General features: G+C 41.1%; 1 protein-coding gene across 5 annotated transcripts in view; it reads left to right on the forward strand.

Annotated features, from left to right (window-relative positions):
• RGS7 (regulator of G protein signaling 7) overlaps positions 1-23,828 on the forward strand; it is a 143,832-nt gene that overhangs the window by 52,829 nt on the left and 67,175 nt on the right. For all 5 annotated transcript variants that reach the window (XM_083432227.1, XM_083432229.1, XM_083432230.1 and 2 more), the window contains exon 3: positions 7,820-7,916. In XM_083432227.1, coding sequence (XP_083288353.1) covers positions 7,820-7,916 — 97 coding nt within the window. The remainder of the gene's footprint in view (positions 1-7,819; positions 7,917-23,828) is intronic.

Below are 23,828 nucleotides of genomic sequence, written 5' to 3' on the forward strand. Positions count from 1 at the left end.
ACCACAAAGGAGATATTGATGCCTTTTCTCTCAGTCCAACTGGAGATTTAAAGGGTAATTGGCAGCTGAGATTTTCTTTATGGGTTATGTATTTTTGCTGGGCATAGATAAGCTATGACATAGGCATTGTATTTCTTAATTTTTTAAATGAAGATATAAAAATGAAACATCTGTTCTCATGATGCCTGGCCAACCTCTGTCTATTTTATTCATAGACGCCTTTTGGCACTCTAGCAACTGAAAGATCAGGATGTCCATAATTCAGCTGAGCGAAAAGAATAACTATGATTAAAAATGAAAACAGACTTGAATACGAAATATGAGACAAAGCCGTAGAGGAATAGTTGCGTTATTCAATCTTAGAATAGAACATCTGAATGAATGGGAGCATCCCTGGCTTCTAAATGTTTACTTCTCCCTTGGATATTCTCCAACAGATCTTATGTTGTCAAACAGTTGTTCACATATCTACCGTTTGTTTAGGGGCAGGCTATGCAAGGTAGTGTAAAAAGTGCCATTAAGGTTCTTGTTTGTCATGTCCTCTGCTTTGCCCTTTGTACACCAAGGTCTGTCACATTGTCACAGAAGAAAATTAAGGCTGACACTATCGTTGCTGAGCATCTTGTTATTTCTCATGCACTCCCACATTGGCTGGAACACTCAAAGGATCAGAAGGATATTGGGTTTGAAAATGTCCTCTGTATTTAAGTGGTCATTAACTTGATCGACTCCCGTTTGAATTTGGATGAGTACCTGTTCTCTTCTGCTAAGATGATAGACCACACATTAGCAGCTTCCCTTCTCAAATATAAAGTTGAAAAGATAGCTAAAGCTTCTGGCTTCTTTTGTTGTAATAAGTTGTAATAAGTATATTATTTATTAACATTATTTATATGCTGCCTGATAACGAACTATAAACAATGGAAAATTAGAAATAATTAAAGTACTAAGATTTTAACATTAAGAGGTGAAGAGCAATGCTGTGCTACACTTGATTCAGTATTTCTAATGCATTCATTTTATCAGCAATACATTTTTCTTTTTGTGAAATGGGTTGCATTCATTTCCAGGCAGGCCTGGGAGAGACCCTTGTCTGAAATACTGCCAGTGAGCCCATATACATCCTTGAGATTGATTGATCAGATGTCTGCTTCCAGTTAAGGCACCTTCTTCATTCCTGTGAAATAGCTTTCACTGGCCATTGTTAATGGAATAAGAAAATGCACTTGGTCGTTGGGTTTTGTATGCAAATTTGCAAGAGCATAAGACTTGCTAGGTTGGCATGATTACAACCATTCCTTTGGGAAATTTGTGTCAAAAATGGTCTACCTTGACACGGGTCCTTCTTTTACTAGACACTGCTTTTCTTTTTTCGCTCTTGCAGTTTGAAAACTAAACCCCGGAGCTGGCAGCACGATAAAATCCCAAGCCAGCATAGGATAGTTTGCAAGAGAACTGAGCTGGAGCTATGAATAACTTGGAGGGTTTTCTTTTTTTGCCATATTCAAGTTATTAAAATTTAAATGGATAGAAACACACACAAACACATAGGCAATCAAAAGGGGAGAAATATATGGGCAAGCAACTTCAAAGTGTTGCCAAGTGTCATGAAATTATTGTGTCACATATTGCGCTACTTGGCATTAGCCAACTACTAACTGGCGTGACAAATCCCCAGCATGTGTTTGGCTGGAACTGGAAGCTTCCACTGATATGACAACTCAGGCAAGCCGCTTTTAACATTCTGATCACAACTGTGGAAGGCGACAGTGGTGCCGTTTGGACTAGACCATTGCGGGTAGGGGTGAGGATGAAAGTCCAAGCCTTGCTTATTATCAAAATCAGATCCCCCCCCCCATCCCATTTGGAAACACCCAAGAATCCTTCCTTGTTGCACCTGCTCAGCTCAAGCCCATTAAGTGAAATGGTCATGTAGCTGAAGGTACAACCTAGTTAAGTAGACTGGCTTTGATTCAGAAAAGAGTTTAGAGCAATAAATATGGCAAGTCCTTTCTGTCTTCTGTGCTGATGAGGCTTCTGAATTTCAATACCCTGTTCTTGTTTTTAAGACAGATTTTGGTGCATTGTAGGGGAAAAGATTTTTGGAGGATGCTGTCTTTGACATATGTTTGTGTGAAGGAGTTGTGTGGATTGTGGCCAAAGATGAAATATCAGGGGGAATCCCGTTAAACTAGGGACTGGATGCTAGTCAAGTGGGTTATTAAACTGACTGATCAGTTGTGGCATTGTCTACATCTGAGACAAATATTGTCAAATATTCCATGAAGCCTAAAGTCTGAAAGAGCAGCATAGGAGCACTTGCTGAGTTTCCTTCCAATTTTTATGGAAGAAGCCATGGCTGTTATGTAAGTGTTAGCTGATCCTCACTTTTGCAAGATAGTACGTTTTGCCCTCAGCTAGCCATAGCTCTGCTATATTTTAATACAATAAGTTATCAGCTACTCTCTGTCTGGTTTGGGATTGAGTTTGTACACATAACCTAAGAACCCAAAAGACTTTGAAGTTATACCCATTTTACAGCTCTGAACATAACTTGACTTGAGTCCTTGGTAGAGGTTGGGTTGGAATCCTGATGCCTTGTGTCTAAGGACTTAGGTAGAGTGGTAAAGAAAAAGCAATTTATATGTGTTGTCGTCCCCCCCCCCCCCGGTTTTCCTTGTTTTTTTTTTTATTTAAAGTTTTTTATTTATACAACAAGAAAGACAAACAAACAAAAAACACAAATACCAAATTATACACAAATTACAAAAATAACCATAGACACATAATATTCTTAGCAAACAATAAAACATCTATTGGTCTTAACACTAAAGACCCAACCTCCTATCTATTCCATACTTCAAATTCATATTACTTGTTGTCAATACACATTTTTTTTTATAATTAAACTTATTCTCATTAAATCTAATTTCTTATATCTACCATTAAATCTAATTTCTTATATCTATATCTACGGTTTTCCTTGTTTAAATTTACAACGCATTTAACTGAAATGCTTATTTGATGTGTCTAGATCCAGCCCAGGTCTTAACACCTCAGTCACTAAATATCAAAATTAATTTGAAATAAGAAAAGAAGAAATGTAATTTCATATTGCATTATGCTACTCAGTTATCTTTTGATTTTTCAAATGTTGTCCTAACTAACAGAACGTTCCTAGGGGAGGGGTGATAAAAGACAAACTGATTACTGCTTGATATCTTCTGTCATCATATCTTTGATTATATCAACCTCTTCTGTGCTGCTGAAGTGTTGTTTTGTTAATCAGTGGCTATATAGCATTGTGCTTTTCAAACCACTATGCACGGGAGCTTTTAACAAACAGATTTCCCTCCTATGTACATTATTCTCAATAATAAGTGTATATAAGCATGGTTATCCCACCATATATCCCTCTGAGAGTGCCATATGCAACACACTTAACACACTTGCACTCATGTGCACATATACAGGTAGGAACCCTCCAAGAGTATTTATATCCTTATGTTGAAAGAGTTTAATGTAGGGATAGCTAACCTATGTAAAAGAAATGACTTTATTTCCTATCAACGCCAGTCAGCATGGCCCAGTTACCAAGGATTATGAGATTGTATTCCAGCAACATGTGGAGGGCCACTGGCTACCCCTCCCCCTCCCCCCACCGCCTTTAACAGATGGAGGATAAGTACATATATTGTTTCATTTGTGTGCACGAATCACAATTTTTAAAAAATTGTTCAAACAATACCGATAGTTACATGAGATACAAATGTAAACACTTCAAAACAATAGCTCCCAGTGCACATATAATTCCAACCTGCCAATGTGAACTTTTGTAGGGAAAAATGGTGCCTAAATATTGTAAATAAATTTTAAGCATAAATAGGTTGAACACACACAGAGAGAGATTCAAGGGAAAAGAACAGTATCTGGTAATCCACCAGTATCTGGTAATCCACTGACCTCCTGAAATAACAGGTTTTTAAAAATGTGTAGCCTAGCTTTCCTTCCAAGGAGGTCAAGTAAGTGTACATGATAGCCCCATTTTATTCTCACAACAACCCTGTGAGGTAGGTAGGTGAGGTTGAGATTTGGTGGCTGTCCCAAGGTTACCCAGGGAGCTTCATGGCTGAGTGGGGATTTGAATATGAGTCTCTCCAAGGGCTGGACAATTTATTGATACGTTGTCCAAAATTGGTTTTATGTCCACATTGTGATAACGGTTTGATATTTGATATTTGACATGGCGATATATCACAAATCACAATGTGTGTGTACGTGTGTGTGTGCGCTCTATGTAAAAAATTGTGATATGGGAAAAACTGTGAAGCCAGTCATCACTTCTCTTATAAAATAACAGTTGTAACGATTTGTTAAAGGTAAGTAAAATTGTATCAGTTTTAGACCCCTGAGTAGTAGTGGTTGGCAGCACATTACCCCATTCACATTCTGATTTCAGACATGGTGATATTTTGGTATGTCATGATGTTTAGCTGGTGATATATCGCAATATTGAAAACCAGTCCTAATCCAACATTTTAACATCCAGTAAACATCAAATCCAGATTTTCTGACATTTACTGGAAACATAGGTGTCCTTCACCTGTATGTCTGTCTGCTAATTTCTGTTGCAGCTCTGTGGTGCAAACAGCAAGTTGCTTATTTGTCGCAGATCTCTCTCTCTCTCTTTTAATCTCAGCAGCTATTTTGCTCCTTGCACACATGAAGGATTTGTAGCCTTCTGAAAAGAAAGGTTCAGACTGAAATGCTCTGCTGCATTGTCAGAGCTGGTCTGGTTTAAACAGATAAGGAGATAAATGAACCACAAGAGGCTAAATGCCAAGGCAAAGCAAAAGGAGCTTATCCTTTACAGTGGAGTTTAGGAAGCGAACAGCGGCATATCAGCAAGGGAGGAAATTTATGCCAGGGAACAGCTGCCACTCCCCAGATTAGACTACTTGATCAAAACTAGAAGAAGATTTCATTGGATTGCCCCAATTAAGCTATTACACATGTTCCATTGTTCTAGGCACTGAGTGGTGGAGAAGAGATTTGGGATACAGGCAGGAGGGCCTAATGTTTTGCAGAGGAAATTAATGCATGTTTGCTAAATGTAAAGTAGAAAACACAGAAACTGGGATTGCGCATGATGGAAATAGAGCTGTGAGCCAAGAAGTACTCAGTTCAATGGGGACATATTCCCCAGCTAACCATGTATAGGTTTGCAGCCTCCATTTTGTAAAATGAGATCAATTCAATGCCAGGAAAAGCCTATTATGCAGCATTAATATGGAGATACATGCTCTCCTAGCCATGTGACTTATAGTGAGGGTGATATTTGGTGTGACCTTGAACAGAGAATAGTGGGCAGAGAGTTTATTGGTTCACCATTGATGTGGGTTTCTGTTTCCTGGTTTTTCTAACCACTGATATGTTGTAATACACACAAATTTGGGACAGTTAGTCAATGGCTGCTGGTTTCATTTTTCAAACCTCTCAGCTTCTTCCCAGGCTAAAGACTGGCTACTTTCAAGGGAAGCAAGGCTAGGCCCTTATATGGGGACTTAGGGTGTAGGCAGGCAGTTACTGGTTTTTTAGGCTGAGATATGGACAGTGACGGAGCTTCATGCTCCGGCACCGGGGGGCGGAGAGCAGGCAGGGGCAGGGCTGGTGTGGCCTGAAGTGAATGCTCCATCTACAACTGTCTTCATGTGGAAGGCAACAGCTGGGAGACAAGGCAAGCCTCCTTAACCTACACTTTCTGAAACAATATGAGAACTGAAACACTGCCATATTTTGAAATGTGCAGTTCTCCAAAATTTGCAGTTCTCCAGCCACAAGTAAAGTGTACAGAATGTATATATTATTTATTATTGTTGTTAATTATTGAATGCATACCCTGCCCTTCCTCCCCAAGGAGCCCTTTGCTAGGACAAAGTGTGCGTGAAAACACATATATTAGTAAAAAAATAAAATGCTATACAAAAATGGTTTGTTTTATACAGAATTGCTTTGCAAACCTGTGTAGAGTAGGCACAATTGCATAGAAACAGGAGGAGAAAGTCACATTAAAATACAGATGAATTTTCAAAACGACTTTAAAAAATGCACCCTGATGTGGAAGTGTGGGGAACTGAATTTAAGATTGGAAAAATGGGACACTGTGAGTAACCACAATTGACAAATTCATCCATATATAGTTCCTACATATATTTAAACAGGATGGGGAGTGGGGAGCTGAAATTCTAAATCACGTTTTTTTCTGTGGAGCAATCTGATACATATTTTGCCATTGCTTTTTGGTTTATATTTTTTTTAATTCTGTTGTGCTTAAGAGAAAGAATGAGTTGGAATGAGTCAGGCACCTGTGAACTTTCTCCAAAACTCACACAGAACAACATATAGCAGAGCTCGGTAATGTTTCTGGGTAAACGAAACGTCATGAAAATCAAAAAGTATACAGTAATTGTTTGAACTGTCTTATAAGATACGAATTTTATTTCACATTCTTTCCTTCTTTTCAAAGTATGAATGAACATGCGCAGCAGGCTGCTTTCGGTGTAAAAAAGCTATGTTTTCATGTGAAATGTCTTATCTGAGAACTGTTGGTGACAGACAGGTTGGGACTCCACAACCTGCCCCCAAATTACTAATCTATCTAATTTATGTGGATTAGGCAAGCCTTTAATCAGAAAGTTGAGGTTTAAATTTTCCAAGTTCCATACTATCACAAATGCTGTCCTTGAACATGAGAAATTTCAGCGAACCGTTTTCAGTGCTTTTAATTCAAATGTTTGGTTTCAGAAACCAGCCCTTAAAGCAGCTAACACTGGACTACTACTTTTATAAATGACTTAATAAATGTTTTGTATTACTACATTGCTCAGCTCTGATCACCTCATAGGAGACATGTTCTTTATGGACAGTGTGTGTGTGTGTGTGTGTGTGTGTGTGTGTGTGTAGTGGGGGTGGATTTACTTGCAACTGCTGTCAGTTGGAAGATAGAAAGTGGTGGTGGGCACACAGTGATTCTTGAGTGAAAAGTATTGGTTTGGCAGTTCCTTAGGCTCTGTCCCTGACTTTTCCTTTAGTTCAGAGCTATGTCAGAACCAATTTAGTGTGAGTTGCTGTGAGTCTTTTTGTACTTGGATGAGAATACTCTAGTATAAAATACATGAGTGGTACATCAGGTATTTATCAAACTGCTATATTCCATTCTCCTTAAAATATAGAGTGCATGTATTTTAAGGATGATGAAGGATAATAAGCATAATTCATGTGCGCATCGGCTGTGTATTTTGTACCTAGGCATTCATATCTGATAGGAACTAATCCTCAAAAGTCCACTACCCAGAGGAATACTTCAGCCATAGCCAAGACTTTGCATGTGAACACAGTGGATCTTTATGCTGATAACAAGCTGCTCTGAAAACTCTACTAATCTTAAAAGTGGGGAACACTGAAACACCAGCACAAAACCCTACTAGACTCCTGGAGCTAGTCATAGTGGATGGTCACTAAACAGTGTCTTGAGATTGCTAGTGTCACCTTTGTTCCTCTGAACCTGCAAGGCCCTGGGTGACTGAAAGAAACTTGCTCCTCTAGAAGCTGTGGGAGAGATTTTTTGTTTTGTTTTATAGTTTTTCACCATTTCACCATACTGAACTTTTCATAAACTTCACCTATCGGATTTCTCATTAGAAACAAATGTAATCTTCAGGTGCTGGTTCTTTTTTTCTAAGAGAATCAGTTACGTCTCTTCACACGATAATTGCAGTGATGCAATTTGTTTGTTTTCTTTCTTTCTCCTTTTGCCCAGATGGAAGATGTCATAGCTCGTATGCAAGATGAGAAAAACGGGATTCTCATTCGTACAGTCAAAAGTTTTCTTTCCAAGATTCCCAGTGTCTTCTCTGGTAAGGTTCAAAATGTACTTTATGTCCTGTTGGATATGCATTGGCTGTAACAGATATATGTGGACAACGATAGCTCAAACACCTATTTAAAACACAAAGCAAGCAAGGAAGTCATTAGCTCCATGATTCTGCAACCATCTGTTGAGTTGTGAGCGTTGTTATGTGTATTCAATTAAATAAAATCAAGAGAAGGTGGCATTGCCACCATTCAGGAGTTCCAGGAGACAGGCACAGCTTGTTGATGTGGAGCTAAGAGTCCCAGACGTGGGTGGGCAGATTAAGGACATTAATGGAGCGTCTGCCCCTGACAAACTGGGAGATAAGGCCCAAGGAAGGTGTGGATCCCAAGCAGGAAAAATAAGGAGAAGACAAAGCAGAAAGTGAAGGAGTTGGAGGAAGAAATGGGGGGGGGACAAGCTTTCCCTGCTGAGCTGCTGGATATTCTTCAGTAATGGCTGCTGCTGCTGCTACTTTTGAACTTGAGTCAAGCTCAGCTCCCACCCACCCTTCCCTACCCTCTTTGGGGAAGTTGGGAGCATAATTGAAACTGCACCAAGAGCCCCCCTCCCCAAATATATATATAGCAGAGGCCCCAATTGAGCTCCCTATACATTGCATGCTATGGTGGTGCATTCTCTTAACATCTGAGCATCTGAAGTGGGATCTTTGGGAATACAGGAGCAAAAGACTTGTACATTTTATGTGTAATGTGCTTTAAAGAAAGAGAAGTAGGGGAGACCAGAGAGGCTTGGGGATGCAAAGAAGTGAAGGTGAAGTGATGAGTTTTTATGTGCGGGTATGAACAACTGTTGAGAGGTGAAGGAGGAGTGAAATTGATTCACGTTATTTGGTTGCTTTGGTCTCTTTAACTCAAAGCATTTGAGTTAATAAAAATTGTCGCTCCTTGATGCCAAGGTGTCTGGAGGAGCTAAGGCTTTGACAAGAAAATGACTTGCAAAATCAGATAAAATAAACTAATGTTTATTTTCTCCCAGATATTTGGCGGAAGGAAAATAATCCTTTTAAGATTAAGCCCCCTCAACTGCCTGCTGTTAGATCCAATTATGGGATTCCTTCTGGGGACAAGTCCTCCAATCCTATATCTATTGATAAAATTGATAAAAGTGTTTATATGCCCTTGAAACACAATTCTCCTGTTATACAGATATCCCTGCGCAAATTCTTAATGGCTGATAATTAAATTAGCATTCCTGACAAAAATCCTGCCTACAGCTTCTTTTCTAAATACATTTATAACTAAACCCTAATTATTCAAAGTGAAACTATGATGGAAATAATGTTTTCATTTGATGTTAATGGTACCCTAGAGTTGAATTTTCAAATCTACCCAGCTTCAGTTCTAAGTACTTTGGAACCAATTCAGAATCTCCTGATAAAATGCACTTTGCATCTTTGTTTTGGTGACCTAAATTTCAATCCTACTCATTGCCCAGGTGGTTAATCTAAACGTCTAAGCAAATGTCTACTTTGTTTGCTCAATTTCTTACAGGGTTTTTGTCGTTTTTTCATGGTAGGATAGTTATACCACAGCAAGCTCAAAAAAGTAAGAGCAGGGGTGGAGAATCTGGGCTCTCCAGTTGTTGCTGGACTTTTAACTCCCATCAGCTGCAAGCAGCATGGCCAGTGGTCAATTGGTCATCATAGTCAATGTTTGATGTTTTATTGTGTTTTTAATATTCTGTTGGAAGCTGCCCATAGTGGCGGGGGAAACCCAAACAAATGGGCAGGGTATAAATAATAAAATTAATATGATGATGAGGATTGTTGTCAATCAACATCTGGAGAGTCAGAGCGATCCTGGGGGAACATATCCCAGATTTTGCTGGTAGCAAACATGAGGGAAAATGGATCACTTTCACATTTTTCATGACCTACCTAGGATAGAAGCTGCTTCGCTTATCTCAAAATGTTTCATTTCAGTTTGTCAATTTACTGGCAAGATGGTTATAATGGGTGGAAATTACCACAGGATTTCCCTGCTAGACAGACTTAATCAGTAAACTGAGGGTGTCATTTCTTCACTTACCCATTAGAGAGGGTTGTTAATGTTAAAATAATGTTAAAATGAATGACTGGCCACAGTTTTATCTTGGGATCTTTCCCTTTATATCCATTGCAAAGTTAGCATCCAGGCTGTGAAGCAAACATGTCCATGGGACTGGCATTCCTTAATTCTCGAGAGCTGCTGACAGGAAAGCGGCCATTTAATACCTTAATCACATGAAACAATCAACAGAGATAATCACACTGATGAGTTTAGGTGTCTTCTTGTCTGGTGCTGATTAGAATATCAGTAATAAGAGGAGGCACTTGATTTATGCAGTCCAGGTTTCATTTTCAGAGCTGTGATTGCAGGCAGAATGGCTTGAACTAATGATAAGTGAAGGAAACCTGATATATTAATCAAAGAAATGACGTATAATAGCTTCCTATGCTTGATATTGTTAAATAATGTTCTGTAGAGCACTGCTTAAAAAATATTCCAAAGCTTTTTAAATGCATGTTAGACACCATGGGCTGGATCCAGACTTGTGCCCCATCTGCAGTATACATTCAAAGAAGTATCACAGCACTTTAAATAGTCATAGCAAAGAATTCTAGAAAATGTGGTTTTTTGAGGGTGCAGAGTGGTTTAACAATTATCAATCCCCTTTCCCAGGAAACTCTGGGAATTGCAGCTCTCTTGGGGTCTTCCAACAACTCTCAGCACCCTTAAACTACAGTTTTGAAGATCTTTGGGGGAAGCCATGGCTGTTTAAAGTGGTATGATACTGCTTTAAATATTTAGTGCCATTGGGACCTTAGTGATACTTTACATCCCATTGATTACGGTAGATCTGCTCTAATCATGACCAAGCCTAGATCCAAATTAGCATAGCAAGCTGCCTAATACAAAAGCACACCATTGGTCTCTCCAGCGCAATGAGTTATTCTGTACCTTGACCAGCAGTGGCTTTCCAGGTGTTATGAGTTTGGGGGTGCCAGACACCTATAATTCCTGGGTCCAGCAAGTGTTAGAAATTAATCAAGACCTGGTGTGTTAAACTGGGTGCCAGACATGGAACCCCTGGATTCAGCAAGTGTTAAAATATAACAGGCTAGCCCCCAATGAGGTAAATGCCTGGTGTGATGAGCCATTAAAAAAACAAAGGAAAAGTGATGTTCCATTAAGAAAGCTAAGAAGAGGAGGCTCCGTGCCAAAGGCAAATGGATGGGACCCCTTCTTCTGCCAGACTTTGGAGTAGAGTTTCCTGTAATGTGACCTAAGGGGGAGGTGGTAGGCTGGAAAAGGCCAAGAGAGAGAGAGCGCATGAGAGCACACAATGTTTGATTTCCGCTCAAATCTAAGGCTGTGGCTATGGGAGAAGCAAGACCTTCTTGGGGTGTGAATGCTGTTAGTTGTGTCCGACTCTTCGTGACCCCATGGACCAGAGCACACCATGCACTCCTGTCTTCCACTGCCTCCTGCAGTTTGGTCAGACTCATGCTGGTAGCTTCGAGAACACTATCCAACCATCTCGTCCCCTGTCGTCCCCTTCTCCTTGTGCCCTCCATCTTTCCCAACATCAGGGTCTTTTCCAGGGAATCTTCTCTTCTCATGAGGTGGCCAAAGTATTGGAGTCTCAGCTTCAGGATCTGTCCTTCCAGTGAGTACTCAGGGCTGATTTCCTTCAGAATGGATAGGTTTGATCTTCTTGCAGCCCATGGGACTCTCAAGAGTCTCCTCCAGCACCATAATTCAAAAGCATCAATTCGTCGGCGATCAGCCTTCTTTATGGTCCAGCTCTCACTTCCATACATCACTACTGGGAAAACCATAGCTTTTACTATACGGACCTTTGTTGGCAGGGTGATGTCTCTACTTTTTAAAATGCTGTCTAGGGGTGTCATTGCTTTTCTCCCAAGAAGCAGGCATCTTTTAATTTCGTGACTGCTGTCACCATCTGCAGTGATCATGGAGCCCAAGAAAGTAAAATCTCTCACTGCCTCCATTTCTTCCCCTTCTATTTGCCAGGAGGTGATGGGAATATGTGTAAATAAACCATATATCATAAAGACACCACAGTCTCCACTGTGCCTCATTTTCAAAGGAAAACATAGTCCCTTGGTAAGTGCCTGGAACCCCTGCAATCTCGCACCACTCAGAGATTGGGGTGGCATGCAATACAGGGTATCAGGCGGGGATCTTATGGGGATTGAACCAGGGATTTGCTTTCAAAGCAGATGGTCTACCACCAAGCTAGTGTCCTCACCCTTACCCAATCCAATAGCTTATATATATATATTTCTGATGGGTTATATATATATTTTAATTTAAATGAGGTTTCACAGTTCAGCATAACACAAAAACAAATCGCCAAAGCATGGGGAGGTGATGGGGAGTTATTGTGGTGTGGCTGGTTCTCCAAAGCAATCTGGATTAATTAAACCTTTGTGTTTATGATCCCATTTTGTTAAATTAAATTATGCACTCTGATTTGATTTAACCCCAGTCTTTTGTTGAAAGAAATTTCCTGGATCTTCTTACAAATGAGACAGGGGTTAATGACCATTAATGGGGGCATTTGTCAGCTGAGGGCTTTGAAGACTAGAGAGTGTAGATTTGAATTAAATGATTCAGACATATTCAATATGGATTAATTGATCTGTAATGAAGTCACATTTCCAATTAATGCAGATTCATTCCTCCTGTGCCTACACAGCCTTGGATATCGCTTCTGGAAATTATACTGTGAAAACTGTTTTTGCTAATTGAAGGGCTGAATAGAGAGATCCAGCTGTTTTTGCTAATTGAAGGGCTGAATAGAGAGATCCAGGCATTCACTGGGCCTTCCCAGGCTCCCCCTCCTGATGCCCCCCCCCCGTGCCCCCCCCACAAGCTGAGGAGGAGCTGCATATAGCAAGTTGCTTATTGGATGATCCCACTCCCACACTTGTGGTCACAGCTGGACCCAATAATAGGGAAACCATCAAACAATTGTCAACATGGGTATATATTAGATGAAGGTTGTGAAGGAGCACAGTTGGTTTAATTCAGTCATTTGACATTCCATTTGCAAGTTTGTTGATAGGGCAATAACACCACGCAACACTGAGATTTGGGAGTAAGTTCCAGAGGGGTCATTGCATTAGTCTGTTGAAGCAGAAACATTAAAAAGTTTTGGCATGAGCTATTGTGATCTAAGAGATGCCACCTCTCAGAACCTGGAATACATATTTGGTGGCGTTTCAGATCTCCAGTGGTCTGCCGTACAAATATAATTCAGTAGATGGTCACAGGCTCCGATTCTGACTTAGTCTTTGGCTTCTTATGCACTAGAATTGTAAGCTTCATCCATCACGCACCACTTTCTGGTAAAAAGAGATGTCAGTAAATCCGTAGTGACATGTTAGAATGCTGTTTACGCTTGTGCTTATGGGAAACATATGTTGCATGATTTCCCCCCAAGTGCTGTGTAATTTATATCTTGTAAAGGCAAACAACATCCATTCATGCAGATCTGTGATATTTATTCAAGGGCCATTGAGGAATATTCTCTCAAAGCTTTGATTGGCCTGGTTAAAGTTTGCCACAAAATGTTTGCACACCCCCCCCCCCTTTTATAACAAAAGTCATTGCTTTTGTTCTCTTCAGTTTGAGCCCCCAAGTTGGAACTCTTAGATCTCACAATATGTTTTGTTTCGCTTGCTTGTGTTGCAGAAAGGTACATTTTTTGTATCTCCCTAGGATTGCTGAGTAAATGTACATGAAGTGTTTTGAACGCTTAAACAAAGTAATATATAAATTGTTGTCATAACAACCTAAGGGTGCAATCAAAAAGCTTAAAATCACTATTTTGGGGCTAGGTTTTCCCAAAAGCTCAACTATTTGGGTTTGTTCTGAAAAGGAGCTTAACGATTTTGGGGCCTTCCTAAACTTTGTGGGTGTTTTACTTTTTGGCAACCCTAGTTGGTACTATATAACAAGCAGTGATGACAAAGGCAGCAATATAGCTCAGTCAGTAGAGCTTGAGGCTCTTAATCTGAGGGTTGTGGGCTCAAGCCCCACGTTGGGCAAAAAACTCTTACGTCACAGGGGCTTGAATTAAATGACCCTCGTGGTCCCTCCCATCTCTACAGTTCCATGATTCTGTGATAGGACACAATTATTACTTTTTAGAAGATTAGTTTAGATTTCACCCTACAATCTCAGTGTGTCCCTGGTGGGAAGACTTTCTGGCCTGTGATTAATAATAGCTGAATACTGCTTTCATTAAGTGAAAAGCTTTCCTTTAAACAACGTTAGCATTCAGAGATGATTTGGCTCTCCGAATTTCATTTTTAAAGATTGGACATAAATTAGCATTGACCCTTTAATAGTTTACTTCAAAGCCAGAAACTAGTCAAGATCAAGGGTCACCTGTGTTTTCAGAGAAACCAAATGAAAATTGTGCGGGTTAGGGTGGGCACACCAAATCTCATTAAAAGGTTTTGTTTGAGTTTGCAATTCTTCATTTCTTATGATTACTTTCCAATCCAGTGGATTGAGCCATCTGGAGCATTAGCAGAGCAGGCAGAGCAAATAAACTAATGGAAGTCTGTGACAATTTTGCAGAATTGTCATCACAGACTTAAATGTAACTTATTAAAAATGTCCTTTTAAAGTATTCTGATGGGAAGACAGCCCTCTCTACTGTTAGTACCCACTAAGAAGATATAAAATCCCTGCCCTGCCCCACTTTACCGTTGGTAGCAGCAGCAAATCAACCCTAGGGTGTAGTGGCACAATGGGTCATTGTGTCTACCTGTTAACCAGAAGCTTGATGGTTCAAGCTCACCTAGGAATAGCCATGGGCAGGATTCTATGACAAAATGAATCTTGAAGCCTGCTGGTCTGCCATTGACTAGAAGAAAACTGCAGATAGACTATGTGAATGATTTGTGGCGTGCTTCATTGATAAAGATGCAGTTTGAATCACAATTTCTGCCCAGAAAGCTGTATGCCGGCTTCCTCAGCCTGAAAAGCAAGATGAGTGCCACACCCCATAGTTGCTGTTGACTGGACTTAAACATTCAGAGGTCCTTTACCTTTTCCTGAGTGAAGCCTTTTGGCTCAGATTGCTCCCATGGACATGAGTGCAGTTCTAGAATAGCATTATGTGCATGCGTGCGCACGCACACATTTTCTGTTACTATTTTACACAGGCAAGCAAGCATGTTGCTGGATTAAATGACCAGTTTGCAAACCAGTTTGTTGTTCCAGTTTGCAGAAAGACTGACCATTAAAAGATGGTGTTGATTTCCTTCTCCCCGCCTTGTCTCTGGCTCTTGAACATTCCCAAGTGCAGTGAAGGGGGAACCATCTTCTTTTCCACCCCAGAATTGCAACCTTTCATGCCTGTGGCCCATAAATAGTATAGGTCTACAACTAGATTTATTCAAGTTATCTCTCCTCTTTAAAATCACCATGAATTAATGCTTGCTCTGTGCTCTGAAGAAGAAGAATAAAAAACACGAGGACCTTGTGAGTCAGCCACTGATGCACAGGCACATTTAATGTTTCTAGGTAAATGGTATCTGTGTCTCTCAGCCATCTGTTCTCTATATTATGACGTATGCAAGGCTGACTGATCTTGTTGGCTGAGTCATCTTGTTGATGCTGCCCCTGTAGTTCCAGGTTGTTTCAGTCTGATAAGTGCTTCACACATTGAGCTGGTGGCATGCAGTCATTTCAACACCGGGGCAGGCTCCAATGGTGACTGTCTTCTCCCTGCCCCACAATAACCAGCCCTGGTGTGAGTTTAAAAGGTCTGTGGGTCTTTGAAGGGCGCTGCAGTTGCAGTTCTAAGTTCTTGCACTCAGATAGACTGCACCTGCTCAAAATTCTTACTGGATCCTCCCATCCAATGTTGCTGCTCAGGGTTATTTGTCTCCTTTGCCGCAAGCAACGTGAAGTGTTGGACCTCAGGCATGGGGGCTACTATGAAGCCACAATGTAGGCACTCGCCTGGTGCCTACATTAAGCTTAGGAAAATACAGTGGTGCCTCCCAAGATGAAAAGAATCCGTTCCGTGAGTCTCTTCGTCTAGCGGTGTTTTCGTCTTGCGAAGCAAGCCCATTAGCGGATTAGCAGATTAGCGCTATTAGCGGTTTAGCGGTTTAGTGGCTATTAGCGGCTAGTAAAGGTTTAAGGGATTAGCGGATTAGCTGCTAAAAGGCTATTAGCAGCTTAGTGCCTTAGAAAAAGGGGGTGGGGAACGAAAAAAACAACCCAGGAATCGCAAGACATTTTTGTCTTGCGAAGCAAGCCCATAGCAAATTCGTCCTGCGAAGCACCTCCAAAACGGAAAACCCTTTCGTCTAGCGGGTTTTCCGTCTTGCGAGGCATTCGTCTTGCGGGGCACCACTGTAATAATGTTACATGAGAACCCAGGGCAAAAGAAGTAGCCTTTGCTCATCTAGCTCAGTGTTCATCTACAATGGTTGGCAGCAGTTCTCCTGAATTTCAGACAAGGGAGTCTTATCCTAGCCCTACCTGGGGATTGGACCTGGGACCTTAATACATGCAGAGCAGACACTCTACCACTGAGCTATGACCCTTCCCCAGTGGATGATGATTGTGGTTGAGCACAGTCACCTTCAAGACCTATGTCAGTTCACAAACGAACCCAAGGTGGGTCCCTGCTGCAGCTGTCCCATTGCCTAAGTGCTGGGTGACTCATGATTCTGCCACCATGGCAACAGGGACACAGATGTCTTACAACTGGATGGATCGCTCTGCTGAGCATGTATGGCTTTACAGCACTGTTTGCAAAGCAAGTGCTCTATCACTGAGCCTGGCTGGTGCAAATACCACGAACCCATGGTTCTGGTCAGCTCCTGGTGCTTCCATACCAATCATATGCTTGTGAGATGCTGAATACACGCTTCTGTATACATTTGCTAAATTGCTTGGTGATTCACTATGTGTCAAATAGGGATGGGGTGGAGTTCAATTAAGTGCACCTTTAAAGTTGAATCTACCCAATCTGCACTTTGTGAAACAATGTGTGCACCAAAGTGCCACCATCCTTCAAAATTAATGCACCCCTGAAATTTGCAGTGCTGTTCTCCAGCCCACCAACATGTGCAAAAAGGCATATATTAGAGGAAAGTGTGACAGGAAATTGCTTTGCACAAAGGTGTATTGCGAAAAGGCCGACTGCATACAAAAATGTGTATTTTGAGAGAAATTTGCACTAAAGCGTGTCCTCCCTCAAAGAGGGCACGTGTTATGGTGAGACCTGGAGACTGACCTCCTGTGTTGTAGGTGGGTATATTGGAGAAGCCACAGCACCCGATTGGTAGGTCCCTCATTGCTGGGTTTAATCTGCCCAATGGGGTGCAGCCTAAACGGATCGATGGACCTATATATGCCTATGCACGTGACCCAGGGCTTCCTCTTTCAGCTCGTGCATTGGAACACCCACCCACCTCTCCCTATATTTAGGGTATTTTGCGATTGACGTTGCTATACCGTCGTGTGTCATCTGTTGTTGGGATAGGGGCACGGCAGGAATTTCCCCCACTTGGGTGATTGCCTGTTGCCATTTGGGTTTCACCTGCCACATAGCAAATTGTCACAACTTGTAAGCTTGCAGATAGGCACTTGTTCAGGTGATAGGGATGGGAGAACGGTCTCGCCATCCCTATGTGAAGGGTATTCCGTTAAAGGAATCCAGGGACTCAACTTGGTTTGGTCAACCCCCAAGAGGGGGTTGTGCCTGTGCCTGAGTCCAGGGGAGCATCTGGGGAATGGATATAGTCCATTCCCGGGCTTTCCACCTACCTCAGGTGTTCACCCTTGGCTGACCTATGATAGAGCTCTGGGTCAGTGTTACCTGCCAGGGTGTAGGGAGCTAGTCGAAACAGAGCCTATGCAACCACTCACTTTCTGTAATCAATAAAGTTGTGGCCTAAATTCTGCCAAAAACCAAAACTAAAATTTGAGTCAAATGTGCCTTTATTTAGTGGGGAGGTCTCTGGGTCTGAACACACAAATTCATAAGAATTTAATTATTGTTGTTACAAATTGCTGCTTGATCGTGGGGAACTGAATTTAATATGGGGAAATGAGAAATTGAAGAATTAAAACTGACAAATCCAGCCCTGTTGTCAATGAACTCATAAATTGAACAAATAAATAATGTAGCCCCATCAAGGGTGATAAGGGAGACAAGAAAAGCTCTGATCTTTTCTCTGTCTTATGAAGAATGAGACTTAAATATTTGAAGGCCTTTGGCCCTAGAGACCCAGGTTCTAGACCCTTTGTTACTTGGTCTATAGTAGTCTAAATGGACACCCCAAATGTTTTGAACTGCAACTCACATCCCCTGCAGATAATAATAATAGTAATAACAATAATAATTTTGTTACACCCTGCCCATCTGGCTGGGCTTCCCCAGTATTCTGCTGGAGTGCACCAGGTTGATTAAGGCTGGTTGATAGGGTTACCTTTGGCTAGTCATCTTTTCCCTCAGCCTAAGCTACCTCACAATGTTGTGTTATAAGTTATTTGGTGCTCTCCTGAACTCCTTGCTGGGGGAGCAAAATAAAAACAGCAAATCTTTCTCATTCCACAGGATTATTCTTTATGTGTCTAGAAGTGGAAAATAAGAAGTTCTGCTGATTGAGACCAGCATGGCTAAGCCCATTCTTTTTACCTTCCCATATCATTCTGCTCAGCTTCATGTATGTTCGGTACTGCACAATTCTTTTCACTTTTGCATTCCGGTCCCTGTGATTTTGTTCCATCTATTTATCCTGCCTATCCACCCACCCACCCACTACTTGCCATCAACCATGTGCACTCTTTCACGCCCCCTCTCTGTGTGCAAATTTCAAGATGATCTGCGTTTGCGTAGTTGCTTGAGAGCTAGTCATTAGGGACTCAGCCATCCACCTCACCATTTAAGCTAAGGCATAAAGCAGGCCTACAGAACTTGTGATTCAGGAAGCTGCATGCACCAATCATGTTGGTGAGCTACATGACAGCTGAACTTTTTTCTGGTCCCCAGCAAACTGCCAAAAACAAGAGCTCTTGATGGGCCACCATAGATGTCCGGAGCTTGGTAGGTCGCAAGTTCTGTACGCCTGGCTTAGAGCCAAGGGGCCTAAAGCTTCTAATCACAGTGGAAGCTTGCAGGAACTGCCTTATACTTCCATACCACTTGCTCCAAATTTTTGTTTGGCATGATATATTTTTCCATATAGCTCTCAGCAGGGCTCACCACAAGCTGTGAATTGGAATAACCATTCTTAATTATTTATTTCATGTAAAGCATCCCCAATACAGTAAAGTAGGGATGGCTAATCTACAACCCTCCAGCTGTTACTAGATTACATCATTTACCATCCCTGACCAGGAGTTATGACAGCTCAGGCTGAAGGGAGTTAGAATCCACCCCAGCAGTAAGGAGTGCTGTGTGATGTGAAGGTCACACTTGAAGAGCCAGACTCTTTGCCTGAATATAAATTTATAGCCCTGAAATGTTAGCACTTCAACTGGGATGCTTCATTTTGGAGACATGGCCCTATGTTTTATAACAGTGACTATCAATGATACACAAATGATGTGCAAATAATTCATTGCTGTTATAAGAAATCACGAGCAAATAGATCACTGGATCAGTTAAGCCTAGTTAGCAAACTTTAAATTATTAGATTCCAGAGTTTTCAATCAAGTGTTGTGAGAAATTAATCTCTTGGTGGTAATTAGGCTGAAAAAATTATCAATCTTGATGTGACTGTGCACTTAGGCCCTGGAGATAGAAGTATTATTAATGCCAGCCAAACTTACAAACAGTGAAATGCACGCAGATGGTAATTTCCAGGCTCCTGCAATTTCGCGTGATTGTGCCTAGTACAACGGAGGACAAGGAATAGCTGCTTGACTTCTATGCTCTTCAATCTGCCATAGCAACAGGATTGTTTAAACAACATTGCCCAGGATTGGCAGAACAATTCAAGGTGCAGCAGAACAGAACAAAATGTCTTGGAACGGGAACGCTCTCCCCCTTTTGCCTTTCCATTTTGTCGCTAACCTCCATTGTACACTCACAGACAAAACAGTTAGCTATGTGAATTTGGTGACCAACCAATGATGAAAATAGATTGCATTGAGAAACCAAACAACAAGGTGTCATATGCTCCGGTTTTACACTGAATAGACCACCCTGGGAAAGTTGGGACTGCTGTCAGATGCATGTCTGCTCTCTCACCTGTGTACAATGGAGGTTTTGAGGCATTATCTTTCAGTGTAAAATAGGACCATAACTATGAATAGCTAGGATAACTATAAAAATCTAAGAACCCTTTGCTGTGCTTGTCTGATACAAGAAAGAAGATTCCACCTAAACATTAGGAAGAACTTCCTGACAGTAAGAGCTGTTTGACAGTGGAATTTGCTGCCAAGGAGTGTGGTGGAGTCTCCTTCTTTGGAGGTCTTTAAGCAGAGGCTTGACAACCATATGTCAGGAGTGCTCTGATGGTGTTTCCTGCTTGGCAGGGGGTTGGACTCGATGGCCCTTGTGGTCTCCTCCAACTCTATGATTCTATGATCCTGCATTCAGTCTCTGACAGCAGCTAGCCTACAAATCTCACAAACAGTGCTTTGATGTCCTTTGAAGGTACATTGTGTATGTAGGCTAGATCTTGCCCAAGCTGGACTTCCCAGGCACTGGCTTGGTGACCCCCACCCAAATGGACCAGGCCTCCATTAACTTCATTCATGGTGTAGTAGAAATGAAGAGTGGCAACAGCACATTACAATGCTAGAATATGAAATACTGGACTACAACAATAGCAATTCATTGTTTGTAGTCACGTTTCAAATGTATCCTCTCAGTGATGTATGCTAATAATTTGGTGGGCCATCAGCTGCAGAGCCCCCCAATTCTTGCATATTGCACTTACCTTTAATCTGCCACTGGGTACTGATGTACCAGCTCTACAGCCAACAGTCTCTAGCTCAGAACTTTCCAAACTGTCAGGACATCTTAGTGTGTCAGCTACAGTGTGTAGGTGTATCATGCAAATGCTCCCCATTCTCCTCCCATGGCTGGAAAGAGGTTAGTTTAACAGCTGGTCTGCTAGTAAAACTGAATTACTGTGTCACAAAATGTTGCAAACTGAATCACTACGTCGCGAAATGATGCATGTCTAAAAGGTGTGTCACCAGCATGAAAAGTTTGGAAAGCTAACCCGTCTAAAAATAAAGTTATGAAGCAAAATATCCAGGTACTCTTCTAAGTGATTTCTGTAAGATAAGCCTGACTGCTCCCACCTACCTGTGTTTTTGGCTATGGAGTGAAGTCAGAGCTGTGACTGATGAGTGAGTGCTGTGTTAGGAAGAAAATTAATATGGTAAGCCTGGATAACAATATCATTAGGATTTGAAAGAAGGTACCTGACCTAGAATACACTCAAAGCTAGAGAGAGGTGCAACGGATTCTGACAGATAAGAAAGACTGACTGAATGAACCAATAGGAGAAGAAGAAATTCTGAAAGCAATTAAAAACCTAAAAACTCATGCTGGTAGCTTCGAGAACACCGTCCAACCATCTCGTCCTCTGTCGTCCCCTTCTCCTTGTGCCCTCAGTCTTTCCCAACATCAGGGTCTTTTCCAGGGAGTCTTCTCTTCTCATGATGTGGCCAAAGTATTGGAGCCTCAACTTCAGGATCTGTCCTTCCACTGAGCACTCAGGGCTGATTTCCTTCAGAAGCGATAGGTTTGATCTTCTTGCAGTCCATGGGACTCTCAAGAGTCTCCTTCAGCACCATAATTCAAACGCATCAATTCTTTGGCGAGCAGCCTTCTTTATGGTCCAGCTCTCACTTCCATACATCACTACTGGGAAAACCACAGCTTTAACTATAAGGACCTTTGTCAAATCTTAGAAAGCATTTTATTATTTGATGCTCAAAGGGGGGAAAGCCTGATTAATATGCTAACCCTGGGGAATAATATAGTGTCACCATTAAGACTTAAGAGAAGGTTACAGACCAGCATTTGTGGCCAGTCAATGATCTACCATCCAATCTGACATTGCAAAACAAACAAAAAACAGATCAGCATACGAGGGCATATCTATTTTCTTTGTGCAAACAACTACCGTAAATGGTCATGCATATTAGATGACCCACTAGTCTAGTCCTTTGTCACTGATAAAGAAATCTTTTTTTTTTTTTTATAATATTTTTTATTGCGTTTCTTTCCAAATTTTGTGCATTGCAAATATACCTACAAATTTACAAGAAACCATTTTTTTTTTTTTTTTTTTTTTGTATAGCAAAACAATATAAATCAAACCAAAAAAAGAGTCCTAACTTGGACTTCCCCACCCCTTCCGATTCTGCATTCTTTGTATTAACAATGTCAGCAATTTGTTCCCTTATATCATACCTTATTGTAACTTTCACATGTTATGTATCCAAATTCAATATATTATGTCACCATTTTTATACCTTTAAAAATAAACGTAACATGTTCAATTCATATTATCTCCTTTTCTCTTTTCTCACTTAATTTACTGTTCACTTAATCATAGTTGCTAAAGCATATCATTTCCAAATCATGCATAATCTTAAGATTCATACAGCTTATAATACTTTTGCAAATAATCTTTAAATTTTTTCCAGTCCGCCTCAATTGTTTCTACATCCACATCTCGGATTCTGCCGGTCAATTCAGCTATCTCCATGTAATCCATCAACTGCGTCTGCCATTCCTCCAGCGTGGGTAGATCTTGTGTCTTCCAGTTCTTAGCGATGAGTATTCTTGCTGCTGTACTAGCATACATAAACAAAATTCTGTCCTTCTTTAACACTCTCTGGTCCACCATGCCCAACAGGAAGGCCTCTGGTTTCTTGGGAAAGGTATACCTAAATACCTTTTTCAACTCATTATAAATCATTTCCCAAAAGGCCTTAACCCTTGGGCAAGTCCACCAGAGGTGAAAGAATGTCCCCTCTGCTTCTTTGCACTTCCAACATTTGTTGTCAGACAGGTGATGTATCTTAGCTAACTTGACTGGGGTCATGTACCACCGGTATATCATTTTCATGATGTTTTCCTTCAAGGCAGTACTTGCCGTGAATTTCATTCCGGTGTTCCATAACCTTTCCCAGTCTTCAAACATAATGTTGTGTCCAACATCCTGTGCCCATTTAATCATAGCAGATTTAACTATCTCATCCTGTGTATTCCACATAAGCAGCAAGTTATACATTCTAGATAACAGCTTTGTCTTTGGTTCTAACAATTCTGTCTCTAGTTTCGACTTTTCCACCTGGAATCCAACTTTTTTATCCATTTTGAAAACCTCTTGAATTTGAGCATAATGTAACCAATCTCGCACCTTGTTTTTTAATTTCTCCTGGCTCTGCAGCTTCCAATTGTCTCCAATTTTTTCAATTAGTTCCCAATATTTCGGCCAGTAGGCCTCCATATTGGGTCTTTTTCGGGCCTTGGCCTCCACTGGTGATAACCACCTCGGGGTTTTACTCTCTAGTAGGTCTTTATATTTCATCCAGACTGCAAAAATTGCTTTTCTGACAATGTGGCTTTTAAACAATTTATGTACTTTAACCTTGTCGTACCATAGGTATGCGTGCCAACCAAAAGCATTATTAAATCCTTCCAGATCTAGGACATCAGTGTTTTCCAACAAAAACCAATCTTTCAGCCAGCAGAAGGCTGCAGCCTCATAGTACAACCTCAAGTCCGGCAGGGCAAACCCCCCTCTTTCTTTTGAATCTGTTAGTATTTTAAACTTTATTCGGGGCTTTTTGCCCTGCCAGATAAATCTAGATATGTCCTTCTGCCATTTTCCAAAACAATCCACTCTGTCCACGATCTGCAAGGTTTGAAA

This window comes from Podarcis tiliguerta, assembly GCF_965153285.1.
Source record: "Podarcis tiliguerta genome assembly, chromosome: 3".
In the NCBI taxonomy this organism is placed as follows: domain Eukaryota; kingdom Metazoa; phylum Chordata; class Lepidosauria; order Squamata; family Lacertidae; genus Podarcis; species Podarcis tiliguerta.